This window comes from Cavia porcellus, unplaced genomic scaffold (assembly GCF_034190915.1).
Source record: "Cavia porcellus strain 051 isolate PalLab524CR breed Dunkin Hartley unplaced genomic scaffold, mCavPor4.1 scaffold_15, whole genome shotgun sequence".
NCBI lineage: Eukaryota > Metazoa > Chordata > Mammalia > Rodentia > Caviidae > Cavia > Cavia porcellus.
The window spans coordinates 68,102,304-68,124,234 of record NW_026947498.1 but is presented as its reverse complement, the minus strand read 5'-3'; the positions used below and the strand labels follow the sequence as shown (position 1 = coordinate 68,124,234).

Sequence of the window (21,931 nt, the reverse complement as noted above, 5' to 3'; positions counted from 1 at the left end):
CAAATTTTCCCTGTTAAAAATAGAATAGTGGCTGCCATACTAAAGAAAGCAAAGTAAACACCCTTTCTCTTTGTAGATTTATGAAGTTCTTGCTATTGATTTGCAAGTGTGGAATGTTAATCAGACCGTGCATTGATACTATGCTAGAACTTTTCTCTTTTCCTTGTGGATGTGCTAAGCTGTATTTATGAAGTTTATAATATTTATTCTACTGCAGTTTGTAATATCTTTACATTTCAGTAAATATCCTATCAACTTCTAGGTCATTTTGCATTATGTATTTACCCACTGTTGGTCTAGGTTTATTAATATTTAGGATTTGAACACCTTGTTTAATAAAATTATATATTATTCAGCAAGATTGCTGTATTTGTCTTTTCTTGTTCTATTGATGTCGGCTTGTGGTACTGAGATCTGATTGGCTTCAAAAAGTGAACTTCGGAGCTTTTCCTTTTGTTTCTGTTAAGCTGTGAGTGCCCGCAGTCTCAGAATAATGATGGCTGCAATAAGATTGAAATGTACTTTCTTCTGACATAAATGTCCAGGGACATGGTCTAGGGTTATAGTTCTGTATTTGGCTGGTGTGTTAGGTTTTTGCCTCGTAGTCCTTGTCTGAGTCATTTCCCTGACACCTACAGCTTTAAAGGAGGAGAGGCTTACTTGGAATCACCGTTTTTTGAGGATTTGATCCAATAAATGGATGGCTCTGAGGCAGGACTGACTTAGTGAAAGAGCTGGGTGGAGGAAGGCCAGGAAGCAGAAAGCAGAGGAGCTAGAGATGGAGATGGACTCTCTGAGTGACCTACTAACAGCACGGCTGGCTAAGGGTGCACCAGTGGATTAATTCACTGATGAGTATAGCACTCCATGATCCAGTCACCTTCTAAGGCCTCGCCTCTAAGCAGGAGCCTCGTGGGAGACATTCTGGTTTGAAACTACAATAGTCCGTAAAATAGTGGCACACGGTTTCCAGTGGGGGAGAGAGAAGAAGGGACAAAGGAGAAAACAAAAGATTCTTGTAAGCGCTTTTTGTTTTGGAGACAGGGTCTCACTGTGTGGCTCTGGGTCTCCCTGTGGAGACCTTAACCTGTGGTCCTCCTATCCCAGCCCCAAGGGTGCTGGATCACAGTGTGTACCGCACCATGCCTGGCACAAGCACTTTCTCGAGGGAGTTTCCCAGATGCCATGACACAACACTGCCACTTCTCATTCTTCAGGGTGTAGTTCAGAGCCACATTTAGCGAGACAGCAGGCTGGGAAATGCCATTACTATGACGAGTAGTCATGGATTCAGCTAAAACAGGCTCCATCACTAAAGAAAAATGAAATTGAGCCAGGTGTGGTGGCTCACGCCTGTAATCCCAGCACTCGGGAGGCTGAGGCAGGAGGATCTTTGCAAGTTCGAGATCAGCCTTGGCTACAAAGTGAGCTCAAGGCCAGCCTGAACTGCATAGAGAGACGCTGTCTCAAAAAGACAAAAGAAAAAGAAGAAGAAGAAAAGGAAAATGAAATTACAAGTACAGAAGGGTTTCAGCGGCCCCTTTAACTGTGGCTCTTTTTCTCTTCCTTCCAGTAGTTAAAGAACTCAAGGTCATGAGTTTGTGACTCTCGTTGATCCAAATAGACAGTGAGAGTCACACAAGGTCACACAAGGTCAGCTGTCAATGTCTATACTGTATACTAGCTAATAAAAGCTTAGGAGAAGTCACGTGTGAGTTATCTTACTTCCTCCTCCACCATCTATCAGCTAAAGAGAAATCCTCCATCATGAGAGTGGGCCGAGGCAGCTGCTACCTAAATCCATTACATGAAAGCCATTTAGTATCTCTTAGGCTCCTTGGTGATCCTTAAAGAGGTCTGCCAAGGAAGACCCTCTAAATTCCAACCGCCGAATGAAGATTGAAAAACAAGGATATAAAACCTTGGTTCTTGATCAGTAATGGAAGAGGGCTGGGGGTGTAACTTAGTGGAAAGCTATACGGTTAGTATACATGAAGCCCTGGATTCCATCCTCAACATTGAAAAATAATATAATGTACATAAATACCACTTGACATTTATGTAGTATAATTCAGTATATAACAGGCTTTTATGTCTCTTTTACTTCTTATTTGCTTTTATATCTCTTTTAATTCTCATTTGTTACAACCATACACAGAATTATTGCAGAGCAGTCCAGAGGATGCAGCACTGAGGCCAGAGTTTGGGTCTGGATGTCCACTCTCGCTCCTTACATTGTCCATTCATCAGGCCTAGGAAGTCCCCAACCCTCAGTGTTGTAAACTTCAGATTGAAAGACTGGATAGTTTAAGGATATTTAAAGACCTATCTATGTAGGTCTAAACTGCTGCATTTGTAACTAAATTGAGAACACCAATTAAAATATTGTTAAAGTTTCGATTTAAAATAGCCCCCAAAAGTCTCACGTTATTTGGAAGGTGATTAAATTATGAGAGCACTATGCTCATCAGTGTATTTGTCTAGTGCTGAGTTCATAGCTCACTCCCTGTGAGGAGATGGGTGTTGTTTAGAGGGGGGTCCCTTCAGGAGTGACCTGGAAGGGTGTAATCTTCCCCTCTCCCAGCCATCAGGAGGTGAGCAGCTTTCCTCTGCCGGACATGTCCTGCCATGCCATTTCTGTCTTGGAGCCAGACAACCACGGACTGAACCCACTGAAACTGTGAGCTAAACCCCTCCTTCTTTAAGTTATGGGTGTTAGGTATTTGGTTTCAGCAACAGGAAGATGATTAGTACAGATACACAGTAATGCTAGAAGGCTGGGTGTGTGGTTTAGTGGAGAATTATGTGATTAGTATGTATGGGTCCCTGGATTCCACCCTCAACACTGAAAAAAAGATATAATATAAATAAATACCACTTTATATTTATGTAGTATAATTTGGCTTGTAACTTTTTATGTCATTGCTCTCACTTGATCTCAGTAATAATTTTGTGAAATATGTAGTAAAAATATTAACATTATTTATAGTTAAATGTAGATATTTTTGTGGTAGTTGTTATAAGAAGTTTAGGAAAGAAAGAGTGGATTAGACCATATGATTTGTTGAGTGCATATTGTGGGCTAGCTTTAAGGTAAAGATTCCATGAAAATTATGTTTATAGTCATAATTATTTAGGAAGATCCTAAATAATTAAGTTAATTATTTAGACAAGGGTGCAATCAGTGGGCAGAGTATAAATTCTAAAATCTGAAAAGCTCCATCCGGAGAAGGTCACGACATGTTGTTAACTGAAACTCCATCCTTTGAGTGGAGGACTTGCATTTTGTAGATAGGGTTCACTGCCTAGGAGACCTTCCCAAGTGAACCCCATTCTATCTATTGGAAGATGATGAAATTATAGCATCTCATTATACACCATCAACCCAAGGAGCACTTGATAACAAGATAAAGGCAAGTCTTTGGTCATGGCTAAAAGGTGGTTCAAGATGCTCAAAGACAATAACAGAAAGACAAATGCAAAAGCAAACGTGGTGGATCTCAGCCAGGTTTTCTGGGAGAGTTAAACAGGATGCCCAGTCCAGGGCGTGTATTTTTGGTGAGGAACTAGATCCTCAACATACAGCTACATTCTAGGATGCAGCAATCAGAGAGTCATCAATACAGATATCGCATGTCTTTTGCTTAAATGAATCTTCACTGAGCGAGAGGCTTCTGGTTATCTAGCAGGCATACAGTGACATGCAGGGAAGGAGGCCCTGACCATATTCACAAGTTTCTGTGTCTTTGTTACAGGTCTTTCATTGTAGGAGAATAAATGATTCCTTTGATTTATAGGTTGTTCTGAGCTATGTGGATGATAGAAAACCACTTCTGTGAGGTAGAAACTCACAAAGCTGTGTGCACTGTGGAGAGGGCAACTTTTAATTGACCATGGTATAGCATGCCTTCCTGCACCAGCAGATATAGCACTTCCCACCTCTGTTTTAGACTGGAAGGTCTCCCAGTAACTGTGTTTGGCAACTGGAGTGGGAGGTAAATCTTTGTTCTGTGAGATCATCCCACACATGCTGAAATTTAACATCTCTGCACCCAACATTGTGACACATGAAAAAGCAGCCTCTCATGCTCAGATATGTCCATCTACCCAAGGCAGGTAGGGTGGATGTCTTTGTCCCAGTTGACAGCTGTTGATTTGAGAGATGTTTGCTTGAGTATTTTCCTCTGGCTTAGGAAAAGTTTTAGCCAGGGAAACTATTAGTAGCCAGTCATTCAGATTTTTACAAAGTTAAATTGTTTCAATATGATAAGAAGGCATGGGGCTCCATTTCTGAGGCCTCTCCTTCCTATATGAAACACTGCAGGAGCTTAGAGGAACCCTGGACATGCAGAGTGAGCTAGTTAATTAATGAGTTAAGGAAAGTACTCGCCATTCTGGAAGCTCAGGATGGAGCCCCAGGCTCTCCCAATACCCAGCACAGTCCCGTCTGAGGAGGCAGCATCTAGCATTCTAATAGACAACATGTACCTCCCTGGAGAAGCCGCTCCACAGGATCTTCTTCTCATTGATAAAGAGTCTTTCGCCTTTCTTTGCATAGGCATTATAATTCCCAATTTCCTTAAACATGATGGAGCCATCCTCTGGGGACAGATGCCAATTGATGATGGAATAGTTCCCCACCAGGTCACCACACTCATCAAAAGTTACTTGCTCCCCCATGTTGTTGGTAAAGTTCAGATGCCGAAGGTGCTTCAGGACCTAAAGAGAAAGACAGATGAATGAATACAAGCCACAGAGCTGTTGTATATGGTTATGCAGGTTGTATCGCACAAGGACAGTAAGTTATCTTGTTCTAACAAAGTAGGGGAAACATGACTTGAGGAAAGTGGTACCTTTTCTGATTTCCACTTGCATGGGAACAGGGGAAGGGGAGGAGGGAAGATGGAGTGCTCTTTTTATCTGTACCTTCTTTTCCTTCTGTGGAAATGTCTTGCTGCCAAAAATCACAGAATGGGGTGGAAGGAAGGAAGAGGTGAAATTGTGGATGGATTTGAGGCCATCACAGGTGATAGTCATGGCAAATACCGAATTTACGTAAGACTTCACAGGTCACAAAGCCTTTGCACAAAAAAATAATTACTAATACATGTTTTTGAGGCATGATTCTACGTAATTTGTATTCAACTGTTAATCTAACTTTTACAACAAATAGTATGTCTTTTAGGATGGGGAAGCTGAGGCACAGAATTTGTCACAAACTTTCAGAATCACAAGCCTACTCTGTGTCTCTGTCTGTCCCTTCCTCTCTTCCTTCTTCCTTTTTTTCTTTCTCCCTGTGGTGCTAAGAAGTGAAGCCAGGACCTTTGCACTGAGCTAGATTCCCAGCCCTATTTATGTTGCCACAGGGTTTTGCTAAATTGCACAGGCTGGGCTCCAATTTTGGTTGTTCCCACCTGAGCCTCCCAGATGCTAGGATTATAGGTGTGTCTGCTGAGCGTGAGTTTTTAATTACTATGCTCCGTAGCTGCCTCTTAGGCTCCTGGCTCCCCTTTCTACCGTGCCCCTGATGTCAGTTTTTTGTGGGGGACCTGCTTTGTGACAGGAGGACAGGGTTCGGTCTGACTGGCCTGCAGTGCTCCTCAAGAGTCTCTCCCCCCGACTTGCTTTGTGTAGCAAGGCCGGTGTCACAGTGGCTGCGGGCTCTCTCCCAGCTCCAGCACTGAATTCCCCGTTCAGGCTTTTGGTGGCCTCAGGAGTGTGTAGTTAGAAGCACCGCTCTTTCTATCATTATTTTTAAAGTTCCTTAAAACCACACCTAACCTGACACTGGGGGAAGTTTGGGCCAAGTTCTTCTGAGGCTGGTTGTACTAGGCCTTTCCGAGGTGCAGTCCATGTAATCCACAGTGATCTGATCCTGTAACCAACCACAACAAAGCCAGCAGATGCAGCCAGAGCCCGGAGCACCTTCCATGCTCTGCACCACTCCAGCGATGCCTCTACTTCTAAATAATTACTTACACATTTGATGTATTTTTTTTTCTTTCTTTTTTTTTAATCGGTACCAGGGATCAAACTCATGACCGCCTGCTTGCAAGGCAGGTGCTTATGCCGCTGAGCTAAATCCCCAGCCCCACATTTGATGTATTTTAAAATAAACATCTATTTATAGTAAAGAAAGTAAGAGAAAAGGTGTCACTTTAATTTGTTCTGGGCGGCTGAGATCTGTTTGGAGGTAGAGTCTCTGGCAGAGCCCCATGAGCTCACAGGCACACCCCGAGGTCACTTCTCCTGACCTTCTGTGTGTGGCCCACTTACTCCTGTGAAGTTCTCATTGCCCCACACCCTAGGCCCTGGCTTTGTTCTGGGTCTACGGTGCAGGGAGACCTACATCTTCACACCTAGCTCTGCCACCAAAGCTCTAGAGCCATCCTGAAAAAAGAGGCTGAATCTTACTAAGGTCTTGTGTTCTTCTATGTCTTTAATCTTACTTTTGCTTTCATTTTTACTGGAGCCTCAAAGCAGCCTGCAAGGAGGAGGTATAACATGCGCCCTTTCTTAGGCCTCTTTTCTCCTTCCTACTGTTCTTCACTCTCAGGATGACCTCCTTCGCATCTGTGCCGTGTGTCTATCCCTATCCTACTCCAGCACCTCCCCGTGTGCCCACACCTTTCCTCCCTTCAATGGTTCTGCTTTTGATCCTGTCCCTCTCCTGCAGCCCACAGTACATGGCTCCTCCCACCCACTCTGGGACCTTTCTGACCTGGCCAATCCATCCTTCTCCAGGGAATAATCACACGTCTCTCACTTCCTGGGACCTTCCACGGCTCAGGTGAAACACTCATCAAATTTCTCCAGGTAGTGTCCCGAGGCCTAAATACTTTGATCTCATACATCTGTGATTACCTCTCTGTGTAAATGCTTTATCCTGACCACACCATTTCCACTGTCCTTCCCACATGCTGTGCTAACTCTGCCTTTGCTCCCTGTATGCAAAAAGAGACGAGCAGGGTGGATATGTAAGATCTACCTCTCATACTTCCCAGGTTTCGATAATGCTTTATATACACAACTTCACTTATATTCACGCTAAAACTAGAGCAATTTTATAGATGGAAAAACTGAGATACAGAGAGCTAAAGACTTTGCACTGCTAGTAAGTGCTGGAGCTACAGTTTAGACACAGGACTTCCTGCTACCCCTTCCTGTTTTCTTCAGTGGAAATTGCTCCAAAATCCATGGCAAAGATTTGTCAGAGGCCACTAATAATTTTTCATTACACAAAAATTTTAAAATGAATCAGTCTTATCTGAAGCATATCTGCATATCTGTGATGATTTTAGGTGTCAGTTTGGCTGGATGAGAGGTTATCTAGAAACCTGGTAGTGTATTATTCTGGGTATGTTTCAGAGGAGGTGATTCTGTGAGCCTGAGTGAACTAGGTCCCTGAGGGGAGTGGCTTACTTACTTTTCTGGCTGGCAAGACAAAATACTCAACATCCACAAGTTAAAGGAAGACAGGTTTACTTTGGTTCACAGTTTTTAAAGGTTTCAGTTCATAGCTGGCTGGCTCCAAGGCAAGGTGGCATGGCAGTGGGCATCACAGAGGAGAAACAGCTCATCACCGTGGGGCAGGCAGAAGGCAGCAAGCAGCAATAAGCATCAGCAAGACAAATTTCTCTGTCCCTTTTGTCTTATCTAGGCCACAACCCTTTTGGGTGGTAACACCCACAACAGAGTAGTTCTTCTTTGTTCAGAAAATCCAGTCACACTCAGAACTATGCTAATTTCAATCAGTGGACTAATTTGGTGCCACACACCCTTAATCACAGTATCCTATGCCTTAGATCATCCAACTCTGCAAAGCCCACCTATCAGTGCTTGAGGCTTTGTGGGAACATCTACATACAAGCCATGCATTTCTCCTCTGCCTCCCAAAAGACATTCCTTTATGCAAAGTGCATTAAGTCCATCTCTAAGAGTTTCCAAAGCCCTAACAGTCTCAGCATCAATGAAAAGTCCACATTCAAAGTGTTCTCTGAGATTTAAGGCATACTCTTAGCTGGCAGCCCCTGTACAAAGGAAAAGAAAGTTAAACACTTCCAAGTTACAATGATACAACATAAACAATCCCCATTCCAAAAAGTACAAGTAGGGGGATGGAAAGACCAAAATCTAGAGAGCAAACATTAAATTCTGTAGTTCCATGCCCAGTTTCTAGGGCAACCTGTGGAAAGATATTAACACCAAAGGGCTTGGCTAGCTCTGCCCCTGTGGAACTGTAGTTGAAGTTTTCAAGGCTTGTCTCTTGGGCCAATATTGCTTACTCCTTTCAATTTTCCTCAGATGATCCATGTTTCTGGCTTCTCCACCTCCCTGGAATCTCTACTTCACTTTTCGCTTCACACATATAGCTTCACACATTGCCCTCTCAGGGGTAGGCTGCTTGGCCTCCAAGGCCTTCTTCTGAAATTTGGGTGAAAATCTGATCCTATGACACTTGCATTCTGCATGCATCTAAAGTGTTTGCCATCACTGGAGTAGTAGCCAGGATTCCTTCTTTCTTGGCTGTAGGGGTTGAGTGCCTGAATTGCTGAATACTATGAACCCAATCCTGAGGAAAAACTTCCCTAGACTGCTACCATTCTGGAAAATGGTGTTCTGGGAGTTTTCTTTTAATAAGAAAGTCTTTCATCTTTGCAATTTTCATGCTTCAAAATATGGAGTTCTGCTGGCTGTGTCTTCAGGCCATCCTTTCTATTGTCCTACTCCTTAGCAACCAAGTTGCCCTCAGCTCCATCTTTATAGTCCACAACTGTACTGGCTCTTCCTTTCTGACTAAACTCAAAATGTTTTAAATCATTCTGCTAGATTATTTGCTACTGATTCTCAACATAGATCAGACCATAGATCTGGCCCCAAACAGTAACCATGCCAGTGCCTTAACATTAGACTGCCTTGAAATTTCTTCCACCAGATTAATTAGTCTGCTGTCCTTAACCTTTAGTTTTAGGGAAAGTCTCTGGACAAGAGCAAAATGCAAACAAATTTTCTGCCAAAGCATAACACATATCATCTGGAGTGCAAGAGTCAATGAAGTCTTTTTTTCCCAGCAGAAACCCCTGATCTTGATCTTCACGGGCTGCATTTCTATCAGCATTCTGGTCTTCTGAGCCCTAACTAGAATCTTCTATCAAGCTTAACTTACAGCATTCCACAGCTGATTCTTCAGCTAGCATCTTCAAACCTTTGCAAACTCTCTGAGAAGCCAGTTCCAAAGGCTCTTGAACTACATTGTCAGGCATAGTCATGGCAATGACCCTACTTCTGTTATCAAAATATGTCTTAGTTAATTTGCTCACTGCTGACAAGTCAACACACACACGTGAAAGAAATCAAGGTTTATTTTGGCTCACAGTTTGTAGAGGTTTCAACTCCATAGCTGGCTGGCTCCACAGCAGAATAGCAGGGCAGAAGGGCATCATAGAAGAGAAACAGTTCATGGTATGTCAGGCAGAATGCAGCAAGCAGCCATAAGCAGCAGCAAGCAGCAGCAGCAAGACAAGTTTCTCTCTCCGTTTTATCTCATCCAGGCTAAGAACCTTTTGGGTGGTGCCACCCTCACCCTGGATGATATTTCTTTGTTCAGTAAATCCATTCATCTACATCCAGAATTATGCTAAATCCAATCAGTAGACTAATTTAGTGCTGCACACCCTTAATCCTAATATCACACCCCTTGGATCCAGCTAATTTTGAAAAGCTCCATTTATGAGCACTTGGAAAGGCATCTAGTACATATCATAGCAAGCAGATCCAGTTGTCTGGAGAACAGATAGAACAACACACAAAGGGGGTGAATTGTTTTCCTTCTCCATGAGTGGGGTTATACTCACCTCCTATTTTGCACATTAGCAGTCTAGGCTCTCTGGCTTTTGGATTGCAGAATTTATGTCAACAGCCTCTTCTCCATGTTCTCAGGGTTTTTGTTTCAAAAATAAAAACGGGTGGCTGTGGAGACAGCTTACTGTGAAGCCTGGGTTCATTCCCAGGTGAGATAAAGGTAGCATAGTTATTATAAATTTCTTTCCTTCTCTTCAGGTTTTGTGGTTCTTAACATGCTTTTCCCCTTTTCTCCATCTACTAGTTTCTGCAATGAAACTTTCTAGGCATCAGAGGCAGATTGAAGAAGGGAAGGTGGAAATGTGGAATGATACTATAAATCTTTTGCATTGCTATTAGTGTGGGTTAGAGATTTCCACCATATTCTTAACTTGAAAGAGAAAGGAATCCATCAAAAAATTATGTACTTTCTTTTGTTGGTATTGGAGATTGAACCCAGGGCCTCAAACACACTAGGGAAGGGCTCTACCACTGAGCTACGTCCTCAGCCTTTTCATTGTGAGTTAAGGTCTTACTAAGTTGTCCTGGCTGTTGTTGAACTTCTGATCCTTCTGCCTCAGCCTCCTGAAAAGCTTGGGTAAAAGATGTGTACCGTCAGGCCTAGCTAAGTCATTTTGTTTAATTTCCATAGTACCATTAAATACCTCATTCTATATACAAATCTAAATTCATATACTGTAAGGATTCAGCTTGATCTGATTGCAAACCATAACTACCACAATTTTCCCTGAGTAACCCTAGATGACTCCCCCACATAGTTTGTCAGTGTACCATCAGTAGGCAAAACCATGTGTCATATGTAGAGCACCACGAGAAGCTTCACAGTCTGAACTCTGGCATTGTCAGTGGTAGGAATGTGCCTAATGTCCTCGACACTAACCTGAGATAAAGCAGGTACATTCCAGTGTGAATGAAGTCACTCTTGTCCTGAAAATTATATAAATCCCCTCCTTCAGACCCAAATAGTGAGACTCCACTAGTCTACCCAGGCCTACATTTTGCCTGTAAGTTCCCAATAAACTGCCCTCCATGCAATCCTAGATGTGTCTAATATCTTTCCTTGGTCTCACAGAACACGGAAACCAGTAATATTACACTGTGACTTGATTTTTCTGTAAAAGTACATTGTTGGAATCTATCAAAAAGGAAATATTTGCATAATAACCACTGTGTGTTCTGAGCCGTGCTGCAGAAATACAAGATGTCATCCAGTTCTCCTGCAGTTTAACCTATGGATTAGTGTGATCAAAGGTAAGACAAAGATACTTGATGACACAGCAAACGCCACAAAATAAAATAAAGGGCCAAGTACAGAGAAACTTAAAGAGGTGAAGATGAATGTGGGCTTGTGATGAGATAGCTATTTGGACTAGCAAAAGTAGAGGGAAGGAAGGGATTAAAAACTGTAAGACCAACACAGACAAAAAGCATAATATCAGAATAAAAATGACACATAACGGGGGCAGTAAAAAAGCTGATTCTTTTTTTTTTTTAAATTTTTATTTATTTATTTATTTATTTTGTCTTTTTCGTTTTTATCGGTACCAGGGATCGAACTCATGACTGGCTGCTTGCAAGGCAGCTGCTTATGCCGCTGAGCTAAATCCCCAGTCCCAAAAAGCTGATTCCTAAAAATTGTGTATGTGATAGAGAGCAAGGGAGGCACAATAGAGGACGGAAGAGGAGCTAAGGCAAAAGGAGTTCAGATTCCACACCAGGCAGGTCTGGGGTCAAAGAACAACATTAGTTGAGAATGCTGAGAAATAGGAGCCCTTCACACAAGGCTGAAGTGGGGGGGCAGAAGGTGATACAGCCACCTTTGAAACAATGTCTTGCAGCCCTTCAAAAAATTAAATATAGCATTACCACCCAACCCAATAATTCTTCTCGTCTGTGCATACTCAAGAGAAATGAAAATAGATGCCACCTAACGACTCATACACGGATGTTCATAGTAAGATTACTTATAACAATCCAAAATGGAAACAATCCAAGTGTCTACCGCTTGGATAAATGAAATGTGATCTAGTCATAAGAAATACTAATTGAACATTGTAAGGAAAGGAGTCTAGTAATGGTACAGCATCGCTGAAAATGCAATATTGTGCTAACTGGAAGGAGCCAGTCACAAAAGACCATGCATTTCATCACTCCATTTACATGCAATGTGAGTAAATATCCAAATAATGAAGGTCAGAAGGTAGATAATTTAAAGATGAGAGTATAGAAGGCCCAGGGAGTGATAGCTAAATAGTATAAGGTTTCTTTTTAGTGTGAAAATGATCTAACATGGATTTTGGTCATGATTGCATAGCTCTATGAATCTGCTAAAATTCACTGACACTTTACATGAGTGAATTGTATGTTAGGTAAGTTATATTTCAGTCAAGCCATTGTATAAAAATAAGACATGGGAAGGTATTTAGAAAATTCAAATATGACTTCTCTGGTGGAGCTGACATTCTTCAGTATGCAGGGACCTTAACCACACGGTCATCTGCAGGATACCTGGCCTTGATAACTGATGAATGAGACATGGCAGGTCTAGCTTCAGAAAAGGCACAAAGACAAGGACACATAGAAGGGACAAGGCAGCACTGCAAACATCTTACCCAGAGAGAGAAGCACCCTGGAATTTGAAAGCCACAGAAATTTGATACCCACAAGGTTGGGGGTGTAGCTTAATGGTAGACCACTTCCTGGTGTCTGCAAAGTCCTGGGTTCTAACCTTGTACTAAAAAAAGGAAACTCTACACCCACAGTTTATTTGACCAAGTTCCTCTGAAGCAGGAACTATTTTAGTCCATTGCATCTCACATGATATGTGGAAAGCCTGAATTTTAGTGACTCAAACTATGTCTGTTCAGTACTTGGGTAATAGAGATGTTAAACTTAGAGGTGTCCAGCATTCCTTGATGGACAAGTGATGGCTATAATGAGGATTTTTATTAGTCTGAGGATAAAGGCAAAGCAAAAAAGATCAGTGTGGTGTCTGCATTAGTTGAAAAAAACAAGCAGATAGAAAAATCTGAAAAAATATTAAAGACTTGGATAATAATACCAATCAACTTTGCTCAACTGACATTTATACAACACTTGGCATAGTAGAATTCATATTATTTTCAAGAACACATAGAATATTTACTAAGATATACCATATTCTGAACTATATAGCAAATTTAAATGAACTTAAATATATTTAAATCAAAGTATATTCTTTGTCTCCAAATTAGAATAACAAAGACATTTAGAAAATTTCCAGAAACTTATAAACAAATACCCCCCAAACAACACCTCAAAAACAAAAACACACTTCTAAATTAAAGGGCCAAATAAGAAATGAAAAAAGGAAAGCCAAGAGGTATTTTGAATTGAATTAAAATGAAAATACTGCATATCAAAATTTTCTCAGACAATAGGTAGGGAAATTTATAGCCAAAACTGCCTAACTGTTAAGAAAGAAAATCAATGCCTCAGTTTCATATTTTAAAAACTAGAAAAATCATGGCAAATTATATTCAAGTAAAGCAGGAGAAAATAGTGTAAAGATTAGAACAGAAACCAATGAAATAGAAAAAAATAATAGAAAAATCACTAAAACTAAAAGCTAGTTCTATGGGAAGATCAATAAAACTGATGAATCTCTAGTCAGACTGATGATAAAAAGAATACATATTTCAATATGAAGAAGGAGAGAGATGATATCATTATGGGTTCTTTGGATAGTCTAAGGATATTGTTAAGGATTATTCTAAGGATATTATTAAGGATATTCTGAGAACATTAAAAAATCATAAACAAATTAATGCCTGTGCATTTGACAATCTAGGTTATGAAAGGCAGAAGCTATCAAAGCTGAGTCATAGATAACTGAAATGGCATAGTACTTCTTCAAGAAATTACATTTGCAGTTCAAAACTTTCCCACAAAGAAAATCACCAGCTTTGCTAATGTATTATGACAAACATTTAAGGAAAATAAGTGCTGATTCTATCCTAATTTTCTAGAACATTGAAAAGGAGGCCATACCACCCAGTTCATTCTGAGGCAAACATTATTCTGATACCAGCACCAGTTGCTACAGCAAATTTTAGTCAATCAAATCCAGTTATGTACCAAAAGGAGAATACATCATGACCAACCAGGATTTAATCCCAGTAATGCAAGACTGGCTTTACATTTGAACATATTAATGGACTACAAAAGAGTAATTGTATGATATTGTCAGTAGATACACAAAAAGCATTCAAAAGACCGCTTTCAGTCTCCATTCTTGATAAAAATTCTCAGCAACACAGGAACTTTCTCAGCCCAGTGAAGGGTATCTATAAATGTTAACACCACGCTCAGTGCTATGGCTTGTTTAAGAATCCCTCCAAAGCCTCAAGTAGTCATGAAGGTGGCTGAGTCCAGCATTTGTGATTGGTTCATTGTCTAATGCTGGACTGGTGATGCGAGTGCTGTACCCACCAGGGGCAGCTAACTGGCATACAATATAAGGGAAGGAAGGATGTGTGCTTTTCCTTTTTGGCCCTTTTCACTATGGCTGCTGGTGGCCACCATGAACGGTTGACCCTCAGCCACGCCATCCTGCCTTGGAGCCAGCTTATGGACTGAAACCTCCAAAATACTAAGATAAATAGTTCCTTCTCTAAATCTGAGGATTAGGTATTTTGCCCCAGCAAGGAGATAAAAGTAACCAAGACAACTGGTGACAAAAGGCTAAATGCTTCCCCTTTAAGATCATCAACAAGACAGTGCTGTTTCTTTGTACCCTGTCTGCTCGGTATTGTACTGAAAGATCTGGGCAGTGAAGTCGGGCGGAATCACATAGACTCAGTGAAAATCTATAATTATTAACAAACAGGCAAAGTGGACAACATAGATTTTAAAAAACAAATAATTTCTTTTAAAGGGGATATTTATTAGTAAAGATTAGGTTAAAATGATTCCTGATAAATATTCTCAGAAAGCATTCATCAATTTGAAATAAAAGGATAATGTAAAATGTTTAACAGGCAAGGATTTTTGTGCTTCAATAATCTTGTTTTTGTTCTTAAAGCTCTTAGCAAGCTCTTCCTGAACTTCTTCCTGAACTTACTTCCTGAACTTACTTCACTGATAATGCAGATCAGGTGACAGCCCAAATTTATGGAGTCAGCATTGTGATTTTTCTGCATGTATTTTCTGGCTACTTTTCTGAGTCCAGCATCTTCTCCCTCATCTGTGCTGTGTCCATGAACTGCCTTACTGTCATCTGTTTAAGCTCTATCCTTTTCCATTATTTACCATTGTCCCATCCTCTTCCTTTATTTATGGGTTTAGTCAACAAATATTTATTGAGCAACCACTCTGGACCAAGCAGGTACTGTTTTAGGGACAAAGAGGTACAGTAATGTTTGATATAGACAAAGAAATGGTCAATCTGCTCTAACTCAGTCCATTGTGTCCACTAGCAGTTCCTTGCTGTTACAGTTTGAGTCTGGATATCCCCCCAAAGCCTCATGTGGCCATGGGGGGTGGTTTTTTCAAAGACAGTTTGTTAAAACTGGATCTCTTGTGCATTTCCAGTCCCACCCAGCAGGGGCCCAGGGTTCTGGTTTTTGTAAAATCCATAGCCTGTGCAAGAGGAGGGTATGAAGATGATGTGAGTGCTACAGTCACCCTAGGGTAGGGGTCCCACATACCATATAAGGGAAGGAAGGAGGCTTGCTCCTCCGCTTTTTGCTCTTGTTGTTTTTGCTGTCTTCTGCTGCCATGAACTGTTGCTCCTCTGCCAAGCCACTCTGCCTTGGAGCCAGCTGATTACAGACTGAAACCTCTACAAACTGTGAGCTACATAAACCTTTCCTTCCTTAAATTTGGGTGTTCAGTATTTTGGCTTTGCAACGCGAAAAGTAACTAAGATACCTATCCTTTCTCTTTATGTCTGTGAATGAACTGATGTATCAGGAAAACTAGTTGCCTCTGGTGAACACCCCAAGTTCATGACAACACCAATGTCTTGTTTAGGAAACCATCAGCAGTCTCTCATGAACTACAAAGCACGCGCCCAGAGGGACACACTGGCCATAGCCTTCCATTAGAGATGACATTGGGGCACAGTGTTAGAAGCAGATATGGGCCTTCTTACTGGCTGGATGTATGACTTTGGGAAAACCGTTTTGGCCACTCTGGGTCTTTCTTTCCTTCCCACTAAAAAAATACTCAGTTTTATCGAACATCTATGCATAGGCACTATCCAGAGAACTCTATATGTATTAACTAACATTACCCTTACCATAAATTTATGTCTAATTATTTACACTTTCAGGTAAGGAAATTAAGGTGTGGGGACATTAAATGGCTGCTCAAGGCCATAAAGCTAGTATATAGCAGGTGGAACCAGCTCATTCTGGCTAGAGAGTTGACTCCCCTCCACCTTTTTTGAGGCAAGGTTTTGCCTTATAGCTTAAGTTAGCCTTGAACTCTCAGTGATTCTCCTGCCTCAGTCTCCTGAGTGCTGGGATTATAACTGTGAGCCACTACACCTGACCTGGGAGTCCAACTCTTTATCATTACATAGTATGATCTGCTCACGCATGGACATCAGATTAGACAGTGCATTGTTTGTCTCTAATTCAACAGTTAGTATAATTTACTCTAGGAAGATGGTCACAGCTTTAAATGGGATAGTGGAGACACAACAAATGCGTGACAACTGGAAAAATGAACCAAACTGAATACATCTTGATATTTATCCATGGCTTGTCCTTTCCTACCTTGGGGACTTTTTGTTGTCTTTTGTTTTCAATCTAGTTTACTGAGGTAAGATTTATACAGGAGAAAGTACACACATTCAAGTTCTGCATTTTGACAAATGTGTATGTTTTTGTAACTACCATTACAATCACCACAAAAAGTCCTCTGACACCCCACTTTCACTCCTGCCCCACTCCACACATCAAGGATACCTCTGTCCTGCTTTCTCTCACCACAGTTGGAACATTACAGGAACATGACCAGGCAACATGTACTCATTTTATTAGTCTGGATTCTTTTACTTGGTATGGTGTTTTTTGTGATTATCTATGTTGTCTGTATTTGCCTTTGTATCTGATATTTCCTTCAAAGGATAGCTCCTGTTCTGTATCTACAAATACTATATTTTTTTCTATATATGCTTTAAGACTCATCACACATGATACTTAAAATTTTTTTCTTACTTAAAATCCTAACTTAAATGGAATTATAGTTTTTCATCCTTATAACAGATATATAACTAAAATCATATGAGTATGAAATATATTCTAGTCAAAAATTGCTCTTTACTGTGTCCTATATCTAAGACATACTTTTAAGCATCTTTAGTATTTCTTTTGTCATATTGACTTATAGGACCGTATTTGAGCGCTTTTTCTGCACAATATCTTGCCTCAAATAACATACAGACATGGAAGCATTTCACCTGTACAAGCAGTAGTAGGCTTTAACTTTAGTAGTAGGCTTTAACTTGTCATCACTGACCATAAAAGTAATAATTTAGATATTTCCTTTAGAGAGAATATCCTACTGATTTTAGAATTATAAAAGAAGGAATGGGTAGATCCATTAATAAATATAAAATTTTACTTGAGATTCAATACAATATGTTTTTGCATGATCTATTTCATTTGAGGAGTAACGTGAGGAAAAAGAAAGAATAAATGAAGGGGAAGAGAAATAAAACAAAGAAACTGACAAGTTCACAAAGAAAATTAACCACTGAGAAGTATGTATCTATCAGAAGGGCAAAGACAGATGACAAGCACATGTTGGAAGGTCACATCTTTGTCGAAATGATGATATTCCCATCTTGTGGCCTTTTAGGGTATTTCCTCTAGAGAATTTTAAAGTTGAGGTGTATGTACTATAAGCATACATGGGAACCACCTATTAGTACACTCTAAGTGTCAACTGGGAGTCACTTTAAGCATCAGTTAAACTTAGCCAAAGATAAGAGACTAGATCTCTTCTGTTGCTGGTTAGGACTTGCCATCAATTGAAGATCAGAAGCTTACACAAAAAATAGCAGAAATGAAGAATGAAGAATAATCACAAAAACATGTTATGAGTATGATTTGAAAAGATTTTCAAGAGAAAATGAATTTTAAGAAAGATTTAATGGTTCCTGGACGAGGCAAGTGGAGCTGTCAGTGGTGGTCCCAGGTGTCAGTGGTGGTCCCAGGGACACAGCCTCAGCACAGAGGCTGAGCTGAAAAGTGATACTGTGCCGAAAACCAGTAAGGAATTTTTGGGGAGAAGCCAGGTAGGTTGGCTTATAAGAGAACAGAGAAGGTGGGCAGAGGAACACAGATTGAATAGGATTAGATTGAATTAGATTAAATAGGTTTCCATGTAGGTCTTAATAATGACATGGAATGCTAGCTTCTCCATGTCCTCATAAACAGAGACACAGCCAAGCTCCTGAAGTCTGAAACACCTATCTAACTTGGGTTCCCAAGGCTTAATGGATACCTTAGGGTATTTCCTAAGCACATAGGACACTGTAGAAAATAACCAGTTGTTATCCCTCCCTAGAGCTCTGTCTTGGTTAGTTTTTTCTCATTGCTGAGACAGAATACCTGATGCCTAAAGTGGAGCATGTAAAGGCTTGCTTATCTTACAATTTTTGGAGGTTTCAGTCTATACTCAGCTGGCTCCAGGCAGGTTGGTGTGGCACAGGGCAACTGCTCATAGCGTCTGCAAACAGCAAAAGAGAGAGCAGCATGCCTCCTTCCCTCCCTTATATTGTATGCAGGTGCAGTGCTCACACTACTAATCTCAGTGCTAGACAATGAGCCAATCACAAATGCTAGATTCAGCTGCCTCCATAATTGCATGAGGCTTGGGGAAGTCATATGAACACAAACCATAACAAGTTTCTTGATCTCAGTTTCTTATTTTTCTGTTTTCCCTGGACAAGCTGTGCCAGGACATGTATTTATCTGGACAAGGGTCATGGGAGGTATCTGTGGACATTTTAATTTTTGGTTGCTTTGTTCCTACTTTTTCCTCCTGTGGTAGCAGTGCCCTAATTTCCTTTCTGAGACCAACTCCTCTACCCTCTCTTTTGGTGCTGTGAAAGGACTTCTTGGCATCAGCATTGGATTCACGATCCAGACTGGTCAATCAACATGATGTCTGGGGTTTTACCAGAGGTCCTAAGAAAGAAAGACATCCTGGCAGCAAGAGTGTTATGAGTTTTAAGCTGGTTCAGAGGCTGAAAATAGCTAATCCTGGGCAATAAGGAAGAGAGAGAAGGAGATGAAAGTATTTTACAGTACCCAAAATACTTCTGCAAATTTTGACAACAGGAACCACTACATTCCCACTTTTTTAATTCTTCTGTTCAAGTAAATTTGGTTTGAGTTTTCTTATTACAGCTAAAAGACCCAATCTTCACTATACCCTCCTCCTACCCTCCAACATCTGCTAGACAATCCGAATCATACTTTTGTATGGAGAAAAGTTACTGAAGAGCCAGGTTTTCCACCAGAAGCCTCTTTTGCCTTCAACCCACTACGCTTGTAGGCTTTTCAATATAAAAGTGAAGAGGGGAAAGACATTAGTATTTACTACCCAAAGACTCCTTCTACTTAAAATCCTACATCTTAGCATCATGGCTCCTTAATCTTTGGCCTTTGTTTGAGCTCCTCTATCTCCCGGGATAGGAATTCAGTGTGAAGGCGTAAGATTTGAGTGCCCCACTGAAGTTAGAAATTTGAGGCAATTTGGGTGAGACTTTCTTATATAAGAAAGACTGTGAGCTTGCACATCTGTGACAACGACTCCTTATTCTGTTATGAAAATCTCCAAACTCATGGGCCATACAAGGTGTATAGTCTTTGTTTTTTGAAATCGTTCCTAAGGATCTGTGATGGTTGGGCTCTGTATACAAAGTTACTGCTTTTTGCTTAGCTGATTGATTTATTAGGAGCATACTAAAATATTATGATAATCACACATCTGTTTAGAGCTTGAAAGTTTACAAATTGCTTTTATATTTGTCATCTCATGCTATTTTCCACCAAGGATGGACAGTAAGCCAGGCGTTATTAGGTCCTTTTAAAGAGAAAGAAATTGACTTCAAGTGGTGGCCCCAAATCACATGCATCAGAATGGGGTGCTGCAGAGGAAGCTAGGGGCTGGGTCATTTTCAAATTCAAGGAGCCACCACCTTACTATTGTGTATTCTTTCTGATAGAAGAATCTGGAGCTGAGAAAAACATACAAGGAGTGTAAACCACAGTCTGATTGACAAAACTGGGCCATATATGCAAGACGGGAATAGCAATCAAGGATACAAGTCAGAGTAGATTATTTTCTTCAGAAGTTTTACCAAGTGAAAACCATTATGGTGTCCCTCCTATGTATAACTGAAAATTGCACTATAAAATGAGCATAGGACCTTCACTTAAGTTCTGATTCTATTAGTCCTTCCTTCCTTCCTTCTTTTTTTCCTTTCTTTATTGTGGAGACAAGCTCTTGTCATATAGTTAAGGCCAAAGGCCAACCTTGAACTCACTATGTAGTTTATGATGGCCATAACCTTGTGGTAATCCTCTTGCCTCAGCCTCCTGAGTAATGGAATTATAGGCATGCACCACCACACCCAGCTTCAGTGCTCCTCTTAAACTATTCAATACCGAATTCCTGAAGAAATGTTTGTTTTCTGCATCTTGATATGCTTGTGTGCTTAGTTTTTGTTTAGTTGGTTGGTTGAGTGGCTTAGCACAGCTTTGAGAAACAAAGGAAGATGTACTATGTGAACACAGAGCAGTTTTCCACTGAATGAATTAAATATTTGACAAATACTGGTTACTCATGAGTGATCACTATCATGAATTGAAGCATTAGAAAAACACTCTACCCAGCACTGTATCTGTTCCAGACTTGAAAATGCTTAAGAGCAATACTTTAGGACCACTAGATTAATAAACAGTTGAGTCTAATCGTTAATTAAAGTAATCACCATCAATTTGGCAGAAGTCAGTTGCTTAGACATTTGAAGAAATCCCTTGTGTGCACAGATACATTTAGTGGCCTCATTTAGATACTACTCTTCTCAAGTAACCACTATGTCTTGCCTGAACCTACCACTTCTGCCTCATTATGCAGCGAACTACTACCTACTTGTGGACTTACCTGCCACGCTTCCACCTTCTTGATGTCTGCACAGGAGCCGTTGGTGAAGAGCCCTCTCCCAGGTAAGCAGGTATATATGTCCTGCAGGGCATGGGCAATGGAGTAGACAGCTAAGTACACATTGTAGGATATCCGTAGATGTGTATAATCCATGTAAGGAGTCTCAACACTGCTGATGTTCTCCTTCCCTGTACAGAGGGGTCGGAAGGCGGTGGAACTGTTGCTTAATTTGGTGCCACCTTCCTCGTGACCTTTCAGGAAGGTGTCCATGGGTAAAGGTCCTTTAGCACCTTCTTGGAGGTGGCAGTTAAATGTTTCTTCCCAAAACTCCTTGGCAAAACCATTGTGGGCAGACTTCCTGGGATGAACTTTCTGCAGAAATTCCCGGAATCCTGGAATCTGCCCAGCCCTGAGAGCAAACCCAATGGTGCCACCCACAACATGGAAATACTCAGGCATGGCGATCAGGGAGGAGCTGGCCCACGCTTCACTGGCCAGCCAGATCTTGCCTGTGATGTTGCGCCGGACAATCTCTTTGATGAGGGGTTCTAGGTCTGGGCCACTAGAGAAGACGACAATGACCTTGGCTGTGGAATTCTGGATCACTTCCACCACGTGCTGGATCTCCTCCTCATCAGAGTACTGGGAGATGAGTTCGCTGAAGTCGATGCAGATGTCACGCTCCTCCGCTTCCTCTCGGAACTTCTCGATACCTGGCCGGCCATAGTCATCATCAGCTGCAATCGTGCCTACCCAGTTCCAGCGGAAATACTCGATAATGTCCGCCATGGCTGTGGCTTGGTGTTCATCATTGGGGATGGTACGGAGGAAGGATTTGAACTGATTCTTGTTACTGAGGAGTCTGCTAGAGGAAGCGTAACTGACCTGAGAAAAAAATCAAGAA

The 21,931-nt window shown here is 41.1% G+C and overlaps 1 protein-coding gene across 2 annotated transcripts in view; it reads right to left on the bottom strand.

The window, feature by feature from the left end:
* Nucleotides 1–21,931, bottom strand: part of Casr (calcium sensing receptor) — an 86,077-nt gene that overhangs the window by 6,349 nt on the left and 57,797 nt on the right. For both annotated transcript variants that reach the window (XM_063225077.1, XM_063225078.1), the window contains exons 4-5: nucleotides 21,028–21,912; nucleotides 4,489–4,719 (exon numbers count right to left, since the gene is read on the bottom strand). In XM_063225077.1, coding sequence (XP_063081147.1) covers nucleotides 4,489–4,719; nucleotides 21,028–21,912 — 1,116 coding nt within the window. The remainder of the gene's footprint in view (nucleotides 1–4,488; nucleotides 4,720–21,027; nucleotides 21,913–21,931) is intronic.